We start from the raw sequence: 25148 nt of genomic DNA, 5'->3' as shown, positions 1-25148 counted from the left end.
TAAGAAATGATAAATGATATACAATAGCAACACTAGTCAAAAAAGAGCTAGAATGTGGGTAAATCACTTGTCTTGCATGCAACCAAACCAAGTTCAAACCCTGGTACTACATATGGTCACTGAAGTCTACCAGGAGCGATCTCTTAGCACAGAGCCAGGAGTAAGCCCTGATAACCATACAATGCAAACCCTTCCCCTCAAAATAAAAACTGTAATACAAATTTATTATGGAAAATTCTGACCATCTTTATAACTAAACAAAGATAGTTTATAAGGGTAAAGAAGAATGAAATAGAATAAATGACATTCTGGATCATACTACAAATATCAATACATCTCACAGGTTTAAATAATATAAACTGTATATAAAATAAATATAATATAAATGTTCTATAATACATAGAATATATATTCTAGTGGCAATGAGATAGTTAAAATAATAAAAAGTATTAGGAAGGGGCCCAGAGAGATAGCATGGAGGTAAGGCGTTTGCCTTTCATGCAGAAGGTCATTGGTTCAAATCCTGGCATCCCATATGGTCCCCCCCAGCCTGCCATCAGCCAAAAAAAAAAAAAAGTATTAGGAAGATTCAAAACTTTTGAAAATAAAACCCCAACCTTGGACTACTCCCAACACAGAAGGACCATGTATTACTGGGGATCAAATGAAGGTCTGCTACAAAGCATGTATTTCAGGCCTTTGAGCTCTCTGATCCTGAAACTACAATCTTTTTAAATAATCTAAATGGAGGACAAAAATCACAAAAAATCTTTTTTTTTTTTTTTTGGTTATTGGTCACACCCGGCAGTGCTCAGGGGTTACTCCTGGCTCCACGATCAGAAATCATGCCTGGCAGGCACGGGGAACTATATGGGATGCCAGGATTTGAACCAATGACCTTCTGCATGGAAGGCAAATGCTTTACCTCCATTCTTTCTCTCCGGCCCCCACAAAACAATCTTGAAGATGTGTTCAAATGAATAAAAAGAACCACAAATATTATAAACTATTTTAAAAAGTTAAAAACTGGCCCAGAGAGATAGCACAGCGGTGTTTGCCTTGCAAGCAGCCGATCCAGGACCAAAGGTGGTTGGTTCGAATCCCGGTGTCCCATATGGTCCCTCGTGCCTGCCAGGAGCTATTTCTGAGCAGACAGCCAGGAGTGACCCCTGAGCACCGCCGAGTGTGGCCCAAAAACCAAAAAATAAAAAAAATAAAAAGTTAAAAACTGGCTATTTTTTTTGTTTGTTTTTTGGGCCACACCCGATGATGCTCAGCGGTTACTCCTGGCCAAGCACCCAGAAATTGCCCCTGGCTTGGGGGGATCATATGGGAAACTGGGAGTTCGAACCGAGGTCCTTCCTTGGCTAGCGCTTGCAAGGCAGACACCCTACCTCTAGCGCCACCTCGCCGGCCCCAAAAACTGGCTAATTTTTAATTGACAAAAATCTCTTGAAAATTCAAAAGGAGCCAGAGTGATAGCACAGTAGGGATGGTGTTTGCCTTGCACACTGCTGACCCAGGTTCAATCCCCAATGTCCCATATGGTCCCCCAAACCTGCCAGAAGTAATTTTTTTATTTGCAAAACAATGCTGATACGTTTGTGATAACAAGCTCTCTTGGAAAAAATTTATACATGCAAGACATAAAGTTTTATAATGAAAATGATGATATAAATATGCAACACAACCTTTTAAATGACATTCAATACCCTTTATTATAATTTACATGTAGACATATATTCATATATATGCCAGGAGTAATTTCTTTTTGTTTGTTTTTGTTTTGGGACCTCACCCGGTGACACTCAGGGGTTACTCCTGGCTATGTGCTCAGATATCGATCCTGGCTTGGGGACCATATGGGACGTGGGGGATCGAACCACGGTCCGTCCTAGGTCAGACTCGTGCAAGGCAAACACCTTACCACTGCACCACCACTCCAGCCCCATCCAGGAGTAATTTCTTTATTTTTTTATTTTGGTTTTTGGGCCACACCCAGCCACACTCAGGCTGTTAGGCTCAGAGACATACACCTGGCTCTGTGCTCAGAAACTGTTCGTGGCAGCTCAGGGGATCATATGGGATGCCGGAAATCGAACCCTGATCTGTCCCTGGTTGGCCACGAGCAAGGCAAACGCCCTGCCACTGTGCTAATGCTCTGGCCCTTCCAGGAGTAATTTATAAACACAGAGCCAGGACTAACCCCTGAGCACCACTGGATATACTTCAAAAACAAAAACAAAAAAATTTTTTTCAAAGCATTTGCTCATGGAACTGGAGATAGTCAAAGGACTGAGAGCATGTTTTGCACGCAGAATGTTGGATTCAGTCCCTAGAACTGCATGGTCCCCTAAACAGTACTAGAAGCAACCCTTCCTCCCAGCAGAATCATGAGTGGCTGGACGCTGAGCACTATAGGTGCTCAACAAACAAGCAAACTTGTTCTCTTTAGAAACATGTTTCTCTCTGTGTTTGCTCCTGGGAGGGGTGGGGTACAAGGAGGAGTGTTATGCCAGAATGTGAGGCTCTAGGGGAAATCTCAGAACACCTACTCAATTTTGTTATAATCTAAAAGCTCCTTTAAAACATGATCATGAAGGGCTAGAGTACAATAGTAGGTTGCTTGTCTTGCACGTAACTGACCTGATTTCTTTACATGGCATCCCACAGGATTCCCAAGTCTTCCAGGAGTGATTCCTGAGCACAGAGCCAAAAATAACTCCTGAGCATTGCCAGGTGTTCCCACCCCAATCAAAAAAAAAAAAAAAAAACACATAAAATATAACCATGAGGGGCCGGAGAGATAGCATGGAGGTAAGGCATTTGCCTTGCAAGCAGAAGGTCAGTTGTTTGAATCCTGGCATCCCACTAGTATCATAAGTTCCATTTACTCCACACCCTTACAAACACTGATTACTACCTTTTGTTCATAGAAATTGTAGTGGCACAAAGTGGACAAGTGGACTTTTTATAGTTATATAAAGATCTTGTGTTTGTGTATACTTAAAACTCATCAAAATGAATACTTAAAATTGAAGTATCTAACTGTGTATAAGCTGTGTATAAGAATAAAAATATTCTTGAAAAACTTACTTTAATGTAAATATTACTTAAAAACCTGTGAGTTTTCACTTTCACACCCAGTATTATGATAAATGAACACAAATATCCAAGACCACAACTTGTCCAGTTCACTAAGACATCCACATTCTTCTTTAGAATTCAACAGTAAAAAGCATTTCAGCTGTACAGATAGTTATCAGCATCTCCATTACCAGTCTGTTTATTTGGGTCAGAATCATTAAGCTAACATGTAATTTAGTTGCTTCAAGTTACACCTTTGCTTTTATCTGATTTGAGATATCCGCCACTAGCCCTTTTGATGTACTTTTAATAGTTTATACCATGGCCTGTAAAAGTTCTTTTAAAGGATTGATTTAATTCAGTGTGAGTGTAACTTGAAATGGCTACAGCTGTCTTTATGACATATCTTATCCAGACAGTTTAAAATTTAAAGTGTACTCATTTGTGTAGGATAATGGCTTTTCCAATATTGGTCCCTATATTAACTATTTTCATTGCTCTTCACCTTTAGACTAAACATTCAAGAACTCAAAATATAATGAAGATACTAATACAACTGAAGCTATTTAAACCCTCAGAATGGAAGAAATAGAGCTAAAAGGAATTAACTTTGACGTATTCCAATGAACACACAAAACCACTTGGTTTGCATAGTCAGTGGTAGCCTAGGAACCGCAAAAATTGGTAAAAAGTGTTCCTTGTAGTAATAAAATGTAATCTACTGGGAGATAATGAGTCTTAAGTAATTAAGAGATGACACTAAAGTCAAATGACCAAATCCATTGATCATTGCTCTGCATTCAGGAATTATTCCTGGCAGGCTTTGGTGACCCGATGAAATGCCAGGAATTGAACTAGGGTCAGTCATACATACAAGGTAAACAAAACAGTGCTGTTATCATCTACTTTCCAATAAAAATTTTATGTAATCAGTTGCATATAAATCTACCAAATTGATCAAATTATAATAGTTACATTATAACATAATCAAAGCAGGCAAATCCCTTCACTCTCTCCAGTCCCAAATCTCAAACTTTTAAAATAAATATATTCGAGGGTATATAAAAATCTTTTGGGAGAGAGTGGGTTTTCCCATTTGATACTCAGGAGGCCTGGAGGCTCACTCAACCAAGAAGGCAGTTCAATTCCCTGCAGTTCCAAGAATTAACTAAGCCTTCAGGATTGTATCTGAAGATGCTCAGAGAATCATGTAGTATCAGGATCAAACAAAGATCAGTTGCATGCATGTAATTTAACTTATTTGTTCCCTTGTCTTCACTCTTTCCCTCTCTCACGTCACCTCCCCGTCCCTCTCTCTTTCTCAAAATCTTTCACCTGGCAGTATTTCAGCACTGAAATCAAAAATCATCTCTGGAGGTGCTCAGAGAACATATTGAATGCTGAATCTTAAGCCAGGTTGGCTTGTGTAAGGCAAGTGCCCTACCAGCTGTACTATCTCTCCAATATTAGCAATATTAACTTTCATAGCTTTCTACTCTAAAAAGAATATATGCACAAAGTGAAACTTGAAAAATGTAGAACGTTAATAATGGGAACAAACAAAAGATCTTCATAATAAAATGATGAGATCAAAAACCCAACCATGTAAGTTGTAATCAAAAGAGACAAACGTAACAGAATCCTTCAATAATCAAGTTTTTGTGTGTTTGTTTTATGAGGTTGGAGCCAACACAGCAGTGCTCAGGGCTTACTCCTGGCTCTGCACTTGGAAATCACTCCTGAAGGCGTAGGGGAACATATGAACTCAAACCTGGGTAAGCTCTGTGCAAGGCAAGTGACCTACCCCTCCCACTATACTATATCTGCAGCCCCTGAGTAACAAATTTCAGGCTCTAGTCCTCTAAAAGACAGCTGGATACTGAAAAAAGAGAAAAACAAAAAACAAAAAAACAAGATCCCAAAAATTGACTTTGCTGTAGTTTTCTTTATGAAATCAATTCAACAAAACTAAAACATGACAGAATGTGATAGTTAAAAATATATTTGTAACCATAGTGCTTAAAGATATTAATTCAAAAAAACAGAGTAAGAGATATGAGAGATACTGCAAAAAGACATAAAAAAGAGCTGAACATATACAGCATAGAGTTCAATAAGAAGAAAAATCTTCACAAGACTGTTGTCTTATTGATCCAACCTCCCCACTTGAATTAAGCAAATTTAATCACAAAATTAATCCCTAACATTACTTATAAGTGTACAAGGTACACAAGGTAATAAGTTTTAATATCAATCTCACAATTCAGATAATTAACTGCTTTTTAAAAAGTATTACAAGAAATATTTCCCAACTTTTTGATAAAGTTTCAAAACATAGTCAAATTAATAGATTTTCATTTCCTCTTAAAATATTTAAGGGTTGCAAACAAGCTTAGCATGATTGTATTTTCAGTATTTATGCAAAATATTATTGATCTTTTACATGCAAGTTATTAGCAAATCAATCTTCTGAAAGCTCAGGTCAGTAATTACATAGGCATCCCAATAGACTTTAATTGAATGTTATTTGATTTTTTAAAATAACTATAAAGCCTCTTAGATGAGGGTTGTCAAGGACACTCTAGGCCCTAGAATATATTGAGAAGAAGGAAATAAATTGAGTGGGGGAGGAGAAAGACACATATGGAATTGAGAAAGACACATATGGAATTCTGGGGAACAAGGGCTAAGGGGTCTCAGGTGTGCATTGGTGATGTTAAGAATGGGAGGCCGGCGAGGTGGCGCTAGAGGTAAGGTGTCTGCCTTGCAAGCGCTAGCCAAGGAGATCCCCCCAAGCCAGGGGCGATTTCTGAGCGCTTAGCCAGGAGTAACCCCTGAGCATCAAATGGGTGTGGCCTGAAAAACCAAAAAGAAAAAAAAATGGACAGAATGGGGCTAGAGAGAGAGAGCATAATAGTATGGCTGTTCTGCCTTGCACACAACCAATCCAGACAGACCTTGCTTCGACCCCAAGCCAGGAGGAATTTCTGAACGCATAGCCAGAAGTAGCCCATGAGCGTCATGGCATGTGGTCAAAAAAGCACAAAAAGAAAAAAAAAAACATTAAAAAAAAAAAGAACTAATATAGCTAAATCAAGCCAGAATTAAAAATGAAATCATGAGGATCATGAGGGACCGGCATGGTGGCGCTAGAAGTAAGGCATCTGCCTTGCAAGCGCTAGCCTACGACAGACTTCAGTGCGATCCCTTGGTGTCCCATATGGTCCTCCAAGCCAGGAGCGATTTCTGAGCACATAGCCATGAGTAATTCCTGAGCGTCAATGGGTGTGGCCAAACAAACAAAAAAAATACATAAAAAAAAGAGAGAAACAAAAAATGAAATGAGATCCAAACTTTAATAACCAAACTTTACAAGGTGCCTATTATAATGGCAGGCAGGGGTGATAGTGGTGGTGGCATGGGATAGACTCTGGAATATTAGTGGAGAGAATTTGACACTGATGGTGAGATTGGTCCTAAACATTGTATATGTCTAAAACCCAATTATGAATAACTTTGTAAAGCACAATGGCTTAAATAAAAATTTTTCTTAAACAACTTAAAGCTTATAGAATATTTAAAGACAAGGAAATAGAGAGAGGGACTAGGGTGCATGCCTTACATGTGGATTCCCCAGGTTTATTCTCCAGCACCACCTGATCTCCAGCACAACTGGGAATGAGTCTCAAACACCACAACTCCTAGCACTATCTAGCACTACCAGGTGTCGTCAAAAAGAAAAAGGTAAAAAGAAAGCCATACTGTATTTAAATGTGACATTAAGAAGTATTTTTTATTATAGTAGTGATCCAAGATCAAAAGCCTGAAACTACTCTACTGACAAAGCTGAAAATGTAGACACCCAACTCATCTGCAATTGAGATAACAGTGAAAGCCAAACCCTCAAGACAGTAAGTTTAACTGAGAAGAGCAAAGACAGGCAAACAACAGTGACTTGGGGAATACCCTGAAAAAAGCTATGCCAGAAATATAACAAAAGCGGCATAGTCAGCAAGGAAGGGATCTGAGAAGAGCGATGCCTTGCAAACCAAGAGAGAAGTAGCCTTCAAGACAGAGCCAGCAAAGTCACAGGCTAAATCAAGATCAAAGCGGATGAAGATAAATCAAAAGCACAGGAGACCATGAATAGCCATACTGAATTGGTTAAAATTACCTATTTCCATCTCAACCGACAGAGCTAAGGGTTTATCTTGCACAGAGAAAGGGGAGGGAATGGACAATTGGAGAAGACAGACTTTAGTTATCGTTCTTTCTCTCTGTAGTCAGACTAATAAAAGAGAAACTGGATGATCTGATTCATCCTACAGGGTTACACTCACCAAACTGTGGAGCAGGCAAGATTCGAGCTGCTCGAATTGGGCCATGTCGGACAGAAAAGAGTTCCTGTGCTTCCCCACTGATCTGCATAAAAAGACATGAAAAATTTCAGTAAATAAACATGTAGGTTAGAACAGTTCTCTATGCAAACAAGATCTCCTAAATGTTAGCATACTGTGGTATCTGAAATGTAAATACATGCACGTTTAAGGCTGATCATATACAATATATAATATAATATAATATAATATGTCTGAAATGATCATAAACATTTGTACATGTTTTAACAAGTCTCAAAAATATTTAATATGTATAGAAAATAAATGTTTTTCAATGTAGTCTCCCACTTTAAAGCAAAGCAATGATATTTTAACTGGAACTCAATTTCCCATGTAAAAAAAGGTAAATTTTCTTAACATCTTGAAAAATGGAATGTCGCAGTAACTTTTGCAAACAAATTACAAAGCAAAAAATACATTACAGGGCCCGGAGAGATAGCACAGCGGTGTTTGCCTTGCAAGCAGCCAATACAGGACCTAAGGTGGTTGGTTTGAATCCCGGTGTCCCATATGGTCCCCTATGCCTGCCAGGAGCTATTTCTGAGCAGACAGCCAGGAGTAACCCCTGAGCACTGGCGGGTGTGGCCCAAAAACCAAAATATATATATACACATACATTACAAAGAACACTGAAGTGGAATGTGACACAAATTATGATTGTGGAACCAATGAATATTTAACCACCTTTTAAAAAACTCAAGGGGAAAAAAAAAGGTTAGGACTGGAGAGACAGTATAGCATAGGGCACTTGCCTTAAATTTGTCTGACCGGGGTTCAATTCCTGGTCCTACATAAAGTCCTAAGAATGCCATGAGGAGTGATTCCTGAACATAGAGCCAAGAGAAAGACCTTATCATAGCCAGGAATACCCCAAAAACAAAATAAAAAACAATTACTTAGGAGCTGGAAGATAGTACAGAGATTAAGGTTCAAATATGATCTCCCAAACACTGACCAAGAGTGACCCCTGAAAAAAACCAGGAGTAGGCCCTGAGCAAATTTAATATAGTTCCAAAACCAAAAATAAAAGTTATTTAATCTCTATAAATTTCTTAATATATATTTTATTAAAACTTGTATAAATTAGGGACTGGAGCGGTGGTGCAGCAGCAGCGCGTTTGCCTTACATGTGGCTGACCTAGGATGGACCGTGGTTTGATCCCCCAGCATCCCATATGGTCCCCAAGCCAGGAGCGATTTCTGAGCGCATTGCCATGACTAACCCCTGAATGTCACTGGGTGTGTCCCAAAAACCAAAAGAAAAATCGTATAAATTAGAATTGGGAACTGAGAGGCTCAGGGTGGGAGAAGAATCATGGAATGGAGGATCATAAAAAAACTGGAAAGGATTGGGGTTACAGCTCTGGAACCATAAAACAACTCCAATAAACTATGATACCTCAAGAAAAATACACTGTTTAAAAATTGTACAGGATTAAGGTATACAATGTCATGCCTTGATACACATAAATATACGGTGAAATGATTACTGCTGTCAGTAACCATTTTTGAAGAATGAGAGCAAATAAAATATACTCTCAGCATTTTTTATGAAGTCAATAAAAGAATTCCTTTTGCCTTTTTATTTGTTTTGGGACCACACCTGGTGGTGTTCAGGGGCTTCTCCTGGCTCTACTCTCAGGACTTACTCCTGGCGATGTTCAGGTAAACATGTGCAAAGTAAGCACCCTACCCATTGTACTCTAGCCCCAAATAAAGTTTTTTGTTTGAGGGTCACACCCAGCAATGCTTAGGGCGTACTTCTGGTTCTGTGCTCAGGAATCAGTCCTAGAGATGCTTAGAGGGCCATATGGGATGTCAGAAACTGAGCCTGGTGAGGCTGGAGAGATAGCATGGAGGTAAGGCGTTTGCCTTTCATGCAGAAGGTCAGTGGTTCGAATCCCAGTATCTCATCTGGTCCTCTGAGCACTGTCAGGTGTGACCCAAAAACCAAAAAAAAAGAAAAAAAAAGAAAAAAAAAATTCAGCCCGGCCTGGCCACAAGCAAAGCAAATGCCCTACCTCTATGCTACTCTCTGTCCCTAAATCATTAATAGTAGTCACCAAACCTCAATATTTTTGGGGGGTTTTTTTGGGGGGGAGTGGGGTCACACCCGGCAGCACTCAGGGGTTACTCCTGGCTCTACGCTCAGAAATCGCCCTCAGCAGGCTCGGGGGACCATATGGGATGCCAGGATTCCAACTACCATCCTTCTGTATGTAAGGTAAATGCCCTACCTCCATGCTATCTCTCCGGCCCCTCAATATTGATTTTTTTAACTTAGCCTACAAAAATATAATTTGGTGTTCCTTAACAAACATCTCCATTAGACTGACCTCCATGCCTGAACTCTTCCACATTTAGAAACAGACTGAAAAACAGCTAAACAACTTCAAATATATTTATTTCAATGTCTAGATGTTCTCACTTTTATTATACACATTGACTAACCACTGAGTGAATTGGGGCCTGAATGACTTAGTACAGTAGGTAGAGAGTTAGTCTTGCATACAGCCAACCAAATTCCATCACCGGTATCCAATATAGTCCCCTTGAGCACTACCAGGAGTAATTCCTGAGTACAGAGCCAGGAATATGGAGCCAGGAACCAGAGTCTGAGCACGCCTGGATATGTTCCCACCCCAATAAAAAATAAATAAAAAAGCACTGTATGAACCACATTGTCTTGAGTTCTATCAAAATTATTCCTTATTTATAATATTCTTAGACTAAAGATAAAGGAGATGTGCTAAGTTGTGTCATATGTGAAAACAAATGCTTTTCAAATTTAGTTATTCAAGAGAACAGTTTGCTGCTAACTGAGGTAGTAAACAAATTAAATTAGAATTAGTTAAGAGGTTTTCCAGGGCCCGGAGAGATAGCACAGCGGCGTTTGCCTTGCAAGCAGCCGATCCAGGACCAAAGGTGGTTGGTTCGAATCCAGGTGTCCCACATGGTCCCCCGTGCCTGCCAAGAGCTATTTCTGAGCAGACAGCCAGGAGTAACCCCTGAGCACTGCCGGGTGTGGCCCAAAAACCAAAAAAAAAAAAAAAAAGAGGTTTTCCAGACTACATGAAATGGTAATGTAGTTCAACACAACTTCATAATAGTGAAAACATGCTGATAATATTTTAAATAGGGTTGCCAAATAAGCATTTTAAAAATCAACAGTACAAATATTATGAAAGGTTTATAAATCTTCTACTGTTAAAGTGTAAATCCACAAAACTGCCTTTTAAATTAAGTACTTTTTAATATTTCAGCTTCTTTCAAATGAATTTAAGAGCATCAAACTATAAATATTTTCATTTCTTGTAAATGTTAAATCATTTTAAAAATCCATCATATCCATTTTACTTGTAAAAAAAAGTTTAAGACTATTTATGACCATAGAAGTAAAATCTATGCAACAGAACACCACCTACCACCAATAAAACATACAAAGGCTACAAAACCAGAAGGCAAACTGCATGAATTTATCAATTTATCTTCTCTACATATTCCTTTGCAAAATATTATTTTCTAAATTAAATTTCAATGATTATATGCTTAGTTCTTAAGTCTACATTTTGTTATAGATATAATTTATGTTTTTATTTATTGGGGAGGGGGGCCACACCTGACTGTGCCTAGGTCTTAATCCTGGCTCTGTGCTCAAGGATCACTCCTGGCCATGTTTGGGGGATGAATGTGGTCCCAGGAATTGAACCAAGTTACCTTAACCCCTACATTGCCTCTCAGGTACACAAGGATGGATGGACGGACAGATGGAGGGATGGATGGATGGATGGATGGATGGATGGATGGATGGATGGATGGATGGATGATGGATGGATGGATGGATGGATGGATGGATGGATGGATGGATGGATGGATGGATGGATGGATGGATGGATGGGTGGGTGGGTGGATGGATGGATGAATGGGTAGAAGGATAGATGGGTAGATGGGTAGTGAATGGATGAATCAATAAATTAAGAAAGTTAAATTTATGAAGTCTAATTGAACACTCCACCCAAAGAAATAAAACACATACTCTAAAATTTTTATGTTTTTTAATTTTTTTTGTTTTTAGGCCACACCCGGCAGCTCTCAGGGGTTACTCCTGGCTCTGCATTCAGAAATCACTCCTGGCAAGCTTGGGGAAACACATGGGATACCAAGGATTGAATCTGGGTCCATCCCGAGTCATCCACATGCAAGGCAAACGCCCTACTACTGTGCTATCACTCCAGCCCCATTCTCTAAATTTTTAATTACCTATCTTGCTTTACATGAGGTTCTAGGTTTGATCTTATCAATCACAAATAAAAACTTCATTGTCTTTTATCTTAACCACATTTTATTTTTGTGGTGTTTAATGGGTTTGTTTGTTTGTTTGTTTGTGTTTCTGGACCGTACCTGATGATGCTCAGAAATTTTTCCTGACTTTGTGCTCAAGAATAAATACTCTACCAGGGAAGACACTACCGCTGCTCTCACATCGACCTACTCAAAAGAGACTTTCCTTAACACTCAGAAGACTTAACAACAACAATGACCTGCTTTCAGGACAGGGCTCTCTGCATTGCCCTCTAATTGCGAGGTGAAGCTAGAGGACGCTCCACAACATCCTGACTTCAATGTAGGATATGCACAGATTCCAGGATCTTTAACTACAGAAACCTGACACCAACAACAGTGACTGTGTGAAAAAGAAAAGTGTATTGGCACTACTTGGGTTGGACAACCTAGTATGCCTGAAGCCTAGAGTTGGTCTTATGCCAGAAAACTTCAGGGGTAAGGTCTCCTTGTATTTAGGCCAAGGCTTTTCCTTTCCATGGCCCCCATATTTTGCTGGGTCTATGCAAACAATTGGCTCTTAACACCGTTTAAGCTGTGCTCCTTTGACTCTAATCCTTAAAAAAACTACTTAAACTATTGAGGTTAACTTAAACTAATATGAATATTCATGGAACTGTTAAAAATAATACTATACCTTCAATGTTAAAGGAGTTACATAAATTTTGTGGCTTTAGAAAAAAAAAGAATAAAACCTAGCAAAGCTCAGAGGATCATATGCGATGCTGGGGATCAAACCAGAGTCAGCCACATGCAGAAAAAAATACCTCATCTCCTGACTATCTACTATCTATTATTGGGTTTTGGTGGTTATTGTTTTCATACACTTCTGGGAAGCAAACCCAGAGCCTATATGACATGTACAAGTGGTTCTACCACTAAGCTATCTCCCTGACCCTAACCACATTTTAATAAAATAATCCAAGTATATTATTATATACACACTATTGGCTATGCCTATTATAACTGTAAAATCATCTAATTCTGAAAATTTATTGAGCAATAAGTATTATTCCTCATATATACTGCATTAACAAGGAAATAAAAAAACAAATTATAAAACAAAGCTGTAGAGTTCATCATTGAAATTGTAATTCAGAGAAATGAAAAGCACTTCCACTATAACCAAATATAATACCCAAATGTAACAAATGCATGTTTATGCTTATGACAAATCATAGTATTCTAACAAAATCTATTGCTTTGTTCTCTTATTTTCATAGTATATAATCTTTGGTTCTATAAAAACAAAATCTTCAAATTTGAAGGAAAAAAAATGTAGTCACACTTAGTTGACCTGTTGTACTAAATTATATCAGATAATAAAAGAGAAAAAATTCCTTCTTGGCATATTCATAATATGATAAACACTTGTTATCACTCTATTTCATACACAAGAGCTTACTTTCACATAGAAAAATATTTTGAAATCAGAATGCACTCTTCTTTTCACACACAAACTTTCAAAACAATCCGATCTGCTTTATTCTATTCTAAACTTCTGTCCTAAGTCCCTCTTTAGATATATACAGGAACAGGTAAGAAAACATTTGGACTGATTACAGAATACATCCTCATATTCACATGCACTACCCAGACTTCAATACCTCTAAGTTAAGGTCCTAGAGTCTTTGTTTAATAACATAAGAGAAGGGAGACAGCATGTCAATATAAATATTTATGAAGAGGTAAAATCAAACATAACTTAGGTGAGTCACAAATCTCAAACTTCCTAGAGAAGTTCTCAAATAGCATCTGTACAGTATGTAATGGAACATGATCTCAAAACAGAAACAGAGCTAACAAGATATACATGAGTATGGGAAAAACATGCGGAAAAGACAAGTGAATGAGTTACAGGTTCTGCTTTAGCTGTCAGATTTTCGCTTGTTTTTTGTTTGTTTGTTTGTTTTATTTGGGGGCCACACTCAGTGGTGCTCAGAAATAACTCCTGGTTCTGCACTCAGAAATCACTCTTGGCAGGTTCGGGAGAGCATCTAGGATGCCAAGGAATCAACGTCAGGTTGGCCTTGTGCAAGGCAAATGCCCTACCCATTGTGCTATCACTCCAGCCCCTACCTGTGAATCTTACTACCTCTAAGAACAATATAGTCACTGATAATAATGCTCTTGAAAAAAATGTCAAAATTGATTGGGGGGGGGAGTAAATTCAAGACTTTCTGAGTGATTTTCATTCTTAAATAGAGCTAACTAGAAATAGCAAAGAATTGCCCTCCAGGAGAGATTTTACACATCCTGAAGAATTACCAAGAGTGTGAATTCACTTTTAAAGCAACAATAATAAACATAAGCACAGAACTCCAAGGAAGGAGTATAAAGAGCAGGGCTCCAAGTTCTTGGCAACTACAGTACTTGGAGAGTGGAGCAAACAAGGAAGAAATCTCTCCAACAGCTCCTGATGGGGCGCACTGCTTTTGTTCTTGCTGGCATTTTAATTTCTGATGACAGACTTTTGTTGTTTGGAGCATAAACCGGACGTACCAGTTTGGAGGCACAATAATGAGAACAAAGAATGATTTGTTCACACTGTAGGAAAAAAATCTTTTCCAACCATAGAAAATAGCTTTCGCATGGTGAAAATATGCAAATTACATACCAAACCAGAGAGAGAGAGAGAGAGATGGGAGCACAAAATTAGAATCTCACAACTCAATCTAAGGCAAAAAGAGCTGAGACAATCACACACACACACACACACACACACACACACACACACACACACACGAGGCTAGAAAGGTTGTGGTAGAGTTCTCTGTGCGAGAGAAGGTCATCCCGGTTTCAAAACTAAACCTGTTTCCAAAATCCTGATGATTCTTCAAAGGTTTCTAACCACAAAGCAGAAACTTGAATCAAGTTCCAAGGACACTGAGACAGTGACAGTGAGTTGAGGGCAAGAGTCCACACAGCTATCCCAAAAGAACTATGCTCTGCAATTGATTATTTTTAGAAACATCTCACTGAAATGTGTAGACATCAAGCTAAGTGATGGGCCAGTGGCTAACGCACTTGTCTTACAAGTCTGAGGCTGTGAGGTTGCTTCCCAGTACCACCTGATGTACCCAACAAGGCATGCTACCTGTGCCTCACAGATATGCAATCTGTGACTACCCGACAGTGCAAAAACAAACTCTGGTAACACCACAGTGGGTGTGCATAAGCATTGCAAGTCACTGACCCAGCAAGTAAACATCACAACTAAAGTGTTTCATGCCCCAGCAATCACTAAATGAGCAGAACTCCCTGCAAGCACTATTAAGAGTACAAACTCTAGTGAGTGCCACAGCTAAGTGCAAACGTGTCACAACCTGATGTGAAATTACCTCCACAAGAGTGTGTGAACCTCAGTCATCATTACAACAAGCTCATTTAAAAGAAAAATATGTGGGGCCAGAGAGATAGCACAGCGGCAGGGCGTTTGCCTTGCATGCAGAAGGATGGTGGTTTGAATCCCGGCATCCCATATGGTCTCCCGAACCTGCCAGGAGCAATTTCTTAGTGTAATCCCAGAGAACCACCAGGTGTGACATATATATATAAAACAGACATTGAAACAATACAAGCCAGAGGACACAGCACCAATGGTAGAGCACATGCCTCACAGGCTAGAATCCAGGTTCAATTTCCAGTACCAAAAACAAAGTCACAGATCATACAAATTTGTAAAGCTTGATGAATTTTCAATGTCAATTACATATGGCCACAGGAAAAAAATTAATTCTGTCAATACTGATACAACTGAACTCCGATCCATTTAAAATTTTTTCAAAGGGCCCAGAGATATAGCACAGCAGTGTTTGCCTTGCAAGCAGCCAATCCAAGACCTAAGGTGGTTGGTTCGAATCCCGGTGTCCCATATGGTCCCCCGTGCCTGCCAGGAGCTATTTCTGAGCAGACAGCCAGGAGTAACCCCTGAGCTCCGCCGGTTGTGGCCCAAAAAACAAAAAAAAAAAAAACAAAAAAAAAAAATTTTTTTTTTTTTTTTTCAAAAATGATCTGGCTATGGGGTCGGAATGGTGGTGCAAACAGTAGGGCATTTGCCTTGCACTCGGCCAATCCAGGACAGAACTTGGTTTGATCCCCGGCATCCCATATGGTCCCCCAAGTCAGGAGCGATTTCTGAGCACATAGCAAAGGTTTTATCCCTAGCACTGTAAGCTTCTCCTAAGCAACACCAGGATCTACCCCAGGGCAAAGGGTTACTACCAAGTGAAGTCTAAAAATGAAGTAACAGAAAAAGATGACTCTAAGCAGTACATTTTATTCCCAAAAGATATTAAATAGAATGCATTTATTCTGCTGCAATCCAGATAGGTGGTGCCAGGTATTGAACCTGAGTTGGCAATCAGGCTGCAAACATACAATTGCTATAAAATCACTACAGCCTGGTCATGCACTTTTTTTCATTGTGATGATGATGGTGTCAGGAAGCAAAGAGCTTCTTCCCACAATGTTTGGTCAATGGGGCCAACAGGGCAATGCAAGGGTCCAAGGATGCAGTGCTCCTTGGTATGATGCCAGAAAATACCAGGGCCACCCCAGTTGTGCTCAGGGACCTCCAGAGCTGCATTTAGCAATGCTCAGGGAACAATGTAGTGCCAAGGATCAAACCAGGGTTCCTGAATGCAAAGTATGTGTTCTAGTCAATTGAGCAACTTCCATAGTCCAGCTTACTAAATTTTAAAAATGATTTTTGTATTTCAGTTTATTGAGAACAACATTTAATTTTATAATTGTCCAGGTTTTTCGGTTTTGCTTTGTTTTGCCATAATAATCAGCTGTGTTCCAGACTTAGTCATGGATCTTCACTCTGGGTTCACTCCTGGGGAGGTCCAGGGACCATATGGGGGGCCAGAGATCAAACCAAGATTGGCCACATGAAAGACAAATGCCTTACTTACTGTACTATTACTATGATCTCTATTTTATCATTTTTTGGGGGAGTCACACCCAGCAGTGCTCAGGGGTTAACTCCTGGCTCTATGCCCAGAAATCACTCCTAGCAAGCGCGGGGGACCATATGGGATGCCGGGATTCAAACCACCATCCTTCTGCATGCAAGGCAAACACCCTACCTCCATGTTATCTCTCCAGCCCCAATATAAACTCCCTTTAAGTCATTACTTTTATTGAATATTACTTCACTCTTCATTCATTCATTCATTCATTCCAAATACACATTATCCTTGACTATATTAGGAATATCTTCAGTACTAGGGAAATGCATGTGTTCTAAGCATATTATTAAGCCTTGTTTGTTAAAATAGACAAAGGTGTGAGTCGGCCTTTGCCATTTCTGAGGTAGAGGCCACAGTCTGTGCCTTGATATTTAAGTGTCTATAACTGTTCACAGAATCTCATTTGAAATAGCTGTAACTGCTTACCAAATATTTCATTCTTTAAGATTTCATTCAAATCTACAATGTGCCCATCTTATGGTCCTATGAGTACTCTGATTAAATCATTTTTTAAATAATATCATAAAGAACACTCACAAATATACACAAATTCTTATACATGTCTTTCAATATAGAAATTCTTTTGAGTAGATAGCTACTAATGGAATTAATTTCTTGTTCCTTGGATACTAGGGTAAGTATTTACATATATTGTGGATTTTTAAACAAGATAACTTTCCACATTGTACCATTTAACCTTCAATCAGTTAAGAGAATTCGACCTGTTTCACCTTCTCATCCACGGTCTCAGTCATTCAGGTGGGATTTCATGCAATATCAATATGCTTTTATTGGCATTTTCTTTGTGAGTCAGGAGAATGATCTAACACCTTTTCATAAGCTTATTGAAATATAGTTACAATGTTTCTCAAATGACAAAGTCTCTTGACCAAAACTGTTGCCTGATCTCAAGAAATTATGGATTTAAATATAGTATGCACATTAAATAAAAAACATAAATCAGTCTCCTCTGGAAACGTAATGTTACCCCAAACCAAATATAAAATGTCTTTATTATAGTAGCACTCTATCATGGCAAATGATGTAAGACTTTGTCCTAAAGGAACCTTGAATTCCATAGGTGTATAATAAATCAGAACTGAGTACAAAAGAGATTCATTAACTCATTTCAACAGCACTGGAAAAAGGTTAAGTTTTTGTACATAATCAAATCTGTATCTTAATTTCCAGATCTAGTCATGAATAACCTTTTTCCTTAACTAAATACAATGTTTACAGCAACTTTATGTCCCTTGAAGTAAAATATAAATCTCTATTCACATATATTAGCAATTTGAGAATAAAACACATAAATATTCAAATCACATCAGTCTCCAAAATTAGGAAAATACAAAAACTGCTTTCGCTTTCCAAATAATTCAAGCAGTTCAAACACAAAAATAAAGATTAGTGGTCATTTTCGCTGACAAGTACTTAAACAAACTTTAGACTTTAAAAATGAAATAGAGTCAACACATGTCCCATAGCCAACATCATGTCAGCTCATTAACCCAGCTCCACAGATTCTGAAATTCCTGGAGAACACAGATGCTACACCTACAAATTGTTTAATACTGATACACCAGTAGAAAGGCACCAAATTAGGTGTCATAGAAGCCACCAAAAATAAACAAAATCAATAACACAGAATGTTCAACTAGCAACAAACAGCTTAATAAACCTGCAGACAATGACTAAATAACCCATTGTAAGATATAACTATTCTCACAAATTTTCTCTTACTGAAAGTCTTTTTTCCCATAATTCCATTCCCATCTAGTTGTAACAAGCACTATAAAATACTTTACTTTGTACCTGCCACAGGGACAGGCTTGGTGGTGAGTAGAAATGAGGAACAGTGGTAGAAGGAATATTACACTTGTGGTGGGACTGATTTTGTTGGAACATGGAATGCCTGTGACAACTGTATTATGAACTTTGAAAACCAGAGTATTTCAATAATGTAGTAGATTTTAATAAAACTGAAACAGCTCTCCCTTCCTCTCCTCTCCCCTCTTCTCTCTTCCTCTCCTCTCCTCTCCCTTCCTCTCTTCTTCCCTCCCCTCCCCTCCCCTAAAAAATAAAATAAAACAAATTTTACCTGTTTTTCAAAATGGTATAACACAAATCAGTTCAAGTTAGAATCAAATTAAAAAATCAAACCAAGGATTGGATTGATAGCATAGCAGGTGGGGCATTTGCCTTGTTCAATCCCGACAGGAGTAATTTCTGAGTGCAGAGCCAGGAGAAACCCCTGAGTGTTGCTGGATGTGGCCCAATCCACTAAATCACTAAAAAGTGATTTAAACCTAGCCAAGAGCTATGGCTCAGCAGTAGATCACCTACCCTGCATGTGGGCGGTTCTTAGTTCAATTCCCAACATGAAAGTGATAGAGCTGGGGCCGGTGAGGTGGCGCTAGAGGTAAGGTGTCTGCTTTGCAAGCGCTAGCTCGGTGTCCCAAAAGGTCCCCCCAAGTCAGGGGCAATTTCTGAGCGCTTAGCCAGGAGTAACCCCTGAGCATCAAATGGGTGTGCCCCCCCCAAAAAAAAAGTCAAGAAAGAAAGTGATAGAGCCTATTTAATTTTACTGAGACTAGTGGTAAAGTAGTGGGGTATGGAAGTAGTACTAAAACCATAAGTAATATGGGAACTATTATAATTCCTTTTACCTAAAAAATAAAAAAATAGAAGACTTTAGAATGTCATAGTATGAATAACTTCTATTTTTATAAAATTATGTCAGTAAATGAGTGATAATCTTTTCAGGGATTGTTTGGGCCACACCTAGATATTCTCAGGGATGACTCCTGGCTCTGCATTCAGGAATCACTCCTGATTTGGTGCTTTGGTGACCCTTTGAAATGCTGAGGATCAAACCCCGTTCTGCTATATGCAAGGCAAACACCTTACCTCTGTATTGGTGCTTCAGGCCCCAGTAAATGAGTAATAATTAAGTGGGACAAAAAGTGCTTCTTAAATAACTGAACTGAATAAATGATGACATTTATGTGAGCTTCATTATTCACTTTCATGATATTTAACGTAAGTTCCCACTCTCCTTAAAAATGTTATATTTAATACCTAGACATTTGCTATATCGTATCATAAAAAAAATCCTTGTACAACTCCATTCTTTTTGTTTTGTTTTGTTTTTTGTTTTTTGGGTCACACCCGGCAGCGCTCAGGGGTTACTCCTGGCTCTACACTCAGAAATCGCTCCTGGCAGGCTCAGGGGACCATATGGGATGCCGAGATTCGAACCACCATCCTTCTCCATGCAAGGCAAATGTCCTACCTCCATGCTATCTCTCTGGCCCCCACAACTCCATTCTTGAGTCCAACAGAACACACCCCCTATCTCAAGTTAGGCCAGCAAAGGTAAGCATGACCATGGGCAGCATTTTATCAAACTAATTCTCACATTCTTTCAGATCAGCTCAGTCTCACTCTCTCAGCAAATATCTCAAACTCATTCCAATTTTCATATGCTATAAAATGCTTCTATCTGCAATATACTTGTCAGCAATGATTAAGTGTTGCCTGTTTAAATAAGTGTGCTGTTTAAGAGTAATAAAACAGTGAATAGGGCATTTGCCTTGGACACAGCTGAACTGGGTTAAATTCCTGGTATCCCATATGGTCCCCCAAGTCTGCCAGGAGTGATTTCTGAGCACAAAGCCAGGAGTAATCCATGAGCCCCTTCAGGTGTGGCTCAAAAACAAGTACACTAATAACTATCATGACAATGGTAATGAGTGAGAGAAGTAGAATGCCTATCTTGCAAACAAGCAGAGGATGGGGAAGGAGGGAGATGGGGGCATTAGTGGTGGGAATGTTGCACTGGTGAAAGGGGGTATTCTTTTTATGGCTAAAACCCAACTACAAACATGTTTGTAATTATGGTGCTTAAATAAAGATATTATTCTAAAAAAAAAAAAGAATCAATTCAGAGACTAGAGCGAATGAATGGCAGGTAGACAGAGTACTTGCCTTGCACACAACTGAATCAGATTTTGATACCTGGCATCCCATATGGCCCCCAGAGTCCCACCAGGAGTGATCTCTGAGTGCAGAACAAGGAATAAGCCCTGAACATCACCAGGTATGGCCCAAAATAAAAAAATTAAAATAAATTAAAGAATATCAGTTCAAGGGTGCGAAGATATGGTTCAGTGCAAGAGTACATGCTTTGCATGTACTAGGTTTGATCCTCAGAATTAAAATAAAATAAAATAAATTCCAAGATCAAAGGTGTTTCCTCAAGTTCTCTCCTATTTTAACCAAGTAGTAGATACATGATTTGTATACATAAGGTACCTTATGCTGCCTGCCCAAGTTCTATTAAGGTACACCCACACTTTACTAGAACCCCCCCCCCACCAAACTGGCAGGACTCTGGTTACTTCCAGCTCTATGCTTTAGGGCTATTCCCAGCAGTGCTTAAGAGTTGGGTGTGCTGGGAATTGAGACTTGTCCTACCACAAGCAAAGTAGATTTTTGCATATACTCAGTGAAATGAAATTTAACACTATCAGTTGTTTGTTTTTTTTTTTTTTGGTCCTTAGCAGTGCTCAAGGGACTGTATGTGATGCTGGAAATAGAACCAGGATGGGAGGTGTGCAAGGCAGTCACTTTAACTTCTGCACTATCTTCCCATGCCCCAAACTACCTATTAAAATATCATTACCATTAACACTCTCAGTTTCTATCAAGAAGTAGAGATACCACAAAAAAGAGAATTACAGGACAATATCCCTGATGAACACAGATGCAAAGATCCCTAACAAAATGCTAGCAAACAGAACCCAACAATTCATCAAAAAGATCATATGCCCCCTAACCAAGTGGGATTCATCCTGGGAATGCAAGAATGGTTTAACATATGTAAGTCAATCAACATAATAATACCACATTAATAAAAGAAAGAAAATGCATAATTGTATTAACAGACACAGAGAAAACATTTGATAAGATCTAACACCCATTCATGATAACAATTCTCAACAAAATGGTAACTGAAGGAACTTTCTTCAGCATCTTCAAAGCCATTTATTACAAGTCCACAGCAAACCTACTCAATAAGGAAAAACTAAAAGACTTTTCCTAAGATATAAACACAGCCCACTATCATCCTTCTATTTAATACAGTATTGTATATTTAGAAAATCCTAAAGATTCTAAAAAATGTTCCCAGAAATAATAAATTTGTATTAGTAAAGTGGCAGGCTACAAAATTAATACACAAAAGTCCAGGACTTTCCTATATACAAATAAAAGAATACAAAGAATATTTTTTAATTCCATTGATAACTGTGACTCAGAAAATCAATTACTTTGAAATAAGCTTAACTAAAGAAGTAATAAGAGTTCAAAAAAAAAAAAAACCTATACAAAGAAAACTACAAAACACTATGTCAAGAAATAATAGAGTCCTGGGGTTGAAGTGATAGCACAGCAAGTAAGGTATTTGCCTTGCACTCAGTGGACCCACGTTCAATCCCTGGCATCCTGGTCCCCAGAGCCTTCCAAGAATAATTTCTGAGAGCAGACTCAGGAGTAACCCCTGAGCGTCGCCAGGCATGGTCCAAAGACTAAAAAGAAAAGAATAGAATTGAGGTAACTGAGGACAAAAAACATTCCATGCTTATGGATTAGGAGGAAATTTCATCCAACTGGCAACATTCCCAAAGCATTATACAGATAGAAAGTAGTCCTTATAAGGATACCATGACATTTTTCAAAGAAATAGATCAAATACTCCTATAATTCATATGGAATAATAGCCTCCCCCACTCCCATAGCTAAAGCAATCCTTTGTTAAATAGAGGATGGGAAACATCACTTTCCTCAATTTTAGACTGTACTCTAAAGCAGTAAAAATTAAAATAGCATGGTACTGGAATAAAGACAGACTCTCAGATCAATAAAATAGTTTAATATCCTGAAGCAGATCCTAGGGCATATGATAAGTTAATCTTCTATAAAGGAGCAAAAATATGAAGTGGAGAAAGGAAAGCCTCTTCAATAAGTATCATTCAGAAAAAATGTCAGCTACCTGCAAAAATTTAACTTAAACCTCTATCAAATGACATGCAGAAAAGTCAAATCAAAATGGATTAAAAACCTAGATATCAGACCTGAATCCATAAGGTATACACAGAGGAAAATCTAGTTTGAAATCTCATTCCATTGAAACTAATGGATCTTCAAGGATGACACACCCCAGCCAACCAAGTAGAAGCAAAGATAAAAAAAAAAAAATGGAATTACATTAAAATAAGAAGCTTCTGCACCTCAAAGAATACAAAAACATTCCACAGAATGGAAGAACTTATTTACCCAATATGTATGTGATAAAGAGTTAATATCAAAGATATATAAGGAACCGGTAGAACTTTACAAGAAAAAATATACATACAACCCCATCCAAAAAATGGGGAGGATGGGGCTGGAGAGATAGCACAGCGGTAGGGCATTTGCCTTACATGCAGAAGGATGGTAGTTCGAATCCCGGCATCCCATATGGTCCCCCGAGCCTGCTGGGGGCGATTTCTGAGTGTAGAGCCAGGAGTAACCCCTGAGTGCTGCTGGGTGTGCCCCCCCCAAAAAAATGGGGAGAAGAGATGAACAGAAACTTCCTCAAGGAATATAAAGGCAATATAAAGGAATATAATAGGCACATGAAAAAATGTGTTGCATTACTAATCATTAGTGATATGCAAACAAAACAACAATGAAAAATCATCTCACACCACAGAGACTGGCACACATCAGAAAAACATGGGGCTAGAGAGATATCACAGTGGTTAGGTGTTTGCCTTGCACACGGCTGACCCATGATGGACTTGGGTTAGATTCCCAGCATCCCATATGGTCCCCGAGCCTGTCAGGAGTGATTTCTGCGCAGAGTCAGGAGTAATGCTTGAGCACGACTGGGTGTGGCCCAAAGCCAAAAAGAAAAAAAAAAAGAGCAAGAACAGTGCTGGTGTGGATGCCAGGAGAAAAGGATTCTCATTCATTTCTGGTGGGAATGCTGACTGATCCAGTCTTCCTGGAAAACAATATGGACATTCCTTTAAAAATCTAGGAATTGGGGCTGGAGAGATAGCACAGCAGTGTTTGCCTTGCAAGCAGCCGATCCAGGACCTAAGGTGGTTGGTTCGAATCCCAGCATCCCATATGGTCCCCCGTGCCTGCCAGGAGCTATTTCTGAGCAGATAGCCAGGAGTAACCCCTCAGCACCGCTGGGGTGGCCCAAAAACCAAAAAATAAAAAAATAAAATCTAGGAATTGAGGTTCCATTTAACCAGACTATTGCACTTCTTGGAATATACCCCAAAAAGAAAACATGGAAAAGACATTTGTGCAATCCTATGTTCCTTATAGCACTATCCACAATAACCCAAACCTGGAAGCAACTCAGGTGTCCAAGAATGGATGACTAGATAAAAAATCTATAACATATATATGATGGAATATCACTCAGCCAGAAAAGATAATGTCAAGGAATTGGAGATACCAGGAGAAATCATGAGAGTATCATGCTGAGTTAGTCAAAACGAGAGGGGCTGACAGAATAATCTCTCTTGGGGCTGGAGTGATAGCATAGTGGTAGGGCGTTTGCCTGTGTGCGGCCAACCTGGGACGAACATAGATTCGATTCTGGCATCTCATATTGTCCCCCGAGCCTGCCAGGAGCAATTTCTGAGCACAGAGCCAGGAGTAAGCTGAGCGCCACTGGGTGTGGCCCAAAAATCAAAAAGAATAAAAAGAATAATCTCTGTATGTAGGATATAAAGAAACATAATGCTTTGGGTCTGAGTGATAGTACAGGGGGCTTGTCTTGCATCCGGCATATTTGGGCTTGATTCCCAATATCCCATATAGACCCGAGCCCTGCAAGAAGTAATTCTTGAATGCAGAGCCAAGAGTAACTCCTGAACATGGCCAGGTGAAGCCAAAAACAAATTTAAAAAAAACATAATAGTGGAATAATTAATACTCTAAGACAACAGGAAAAAAATGAGCACTGGTAGTCACTAAGAAACATGACTTGAGGGGATAATATTGGAAGAGAGCAGTGAAAGGGGAGAAGTGTTAAATAGGGAGGAGGAGGTGGTGCTGAAAGGTGGTAAACTGGGATCAGAGTAATAGCACAACAGGTAGAGAGAGTAGGGTGTCAGTCTTGCTCAAAGACCCAGGTCCAATCCCCAGCATCCCATATGGTCCCCTGAGCCTGGCAGGAGTAATTTCTGAGCATAGAACTAGTAGCACTGGTGGGTATGGCCCAAAATAAAAAAAAATGAAACCCTATTAAACTTCCATAGTCTTTTTATTATTATCGTCA

General features: G+C 39.0%; 1 protein-coding gene across 1 annotated transcript in view; it reads right to left on the bottom strand.

The window, feature by feature from the left end:
- The window catches only part of BCAS3 (BCAS3 microtubule associated cell migration factor), a 662199-nt gene that overhangs the window by 572641 nt on the left and 64410 nt on the right, over positions 1-25148 (bottom strand). Inside the window, exon 8 of the mRNA XM_049764542.1 lies at positions 7428-7509. Within this exon, the coding sequence (XP_049620499.1) occupies positions 7428-7509 (82 nt within the window). The remainder of the gene's footprint in view (positions 1-7427; positions 7510-25148) is intronic.

This window comes from Suncus etruscus, chromosome 1 (assembly GCF_024139225.1).
Source record: "Suncus etruscus isolate mSunEtr1 chromosome 1, mSunEtr1.pri.cur, whole genome shotgun sequence".
Lineage (NCBI taxonomy): Eukaryota > Metazoa > Chordata > Mammalia > Eulipotyphla > Soricidae > Suncus > Suncus etruscus.
This window is presented reverse-complemented; position numbering and strand designations above follow the sequence as displayed.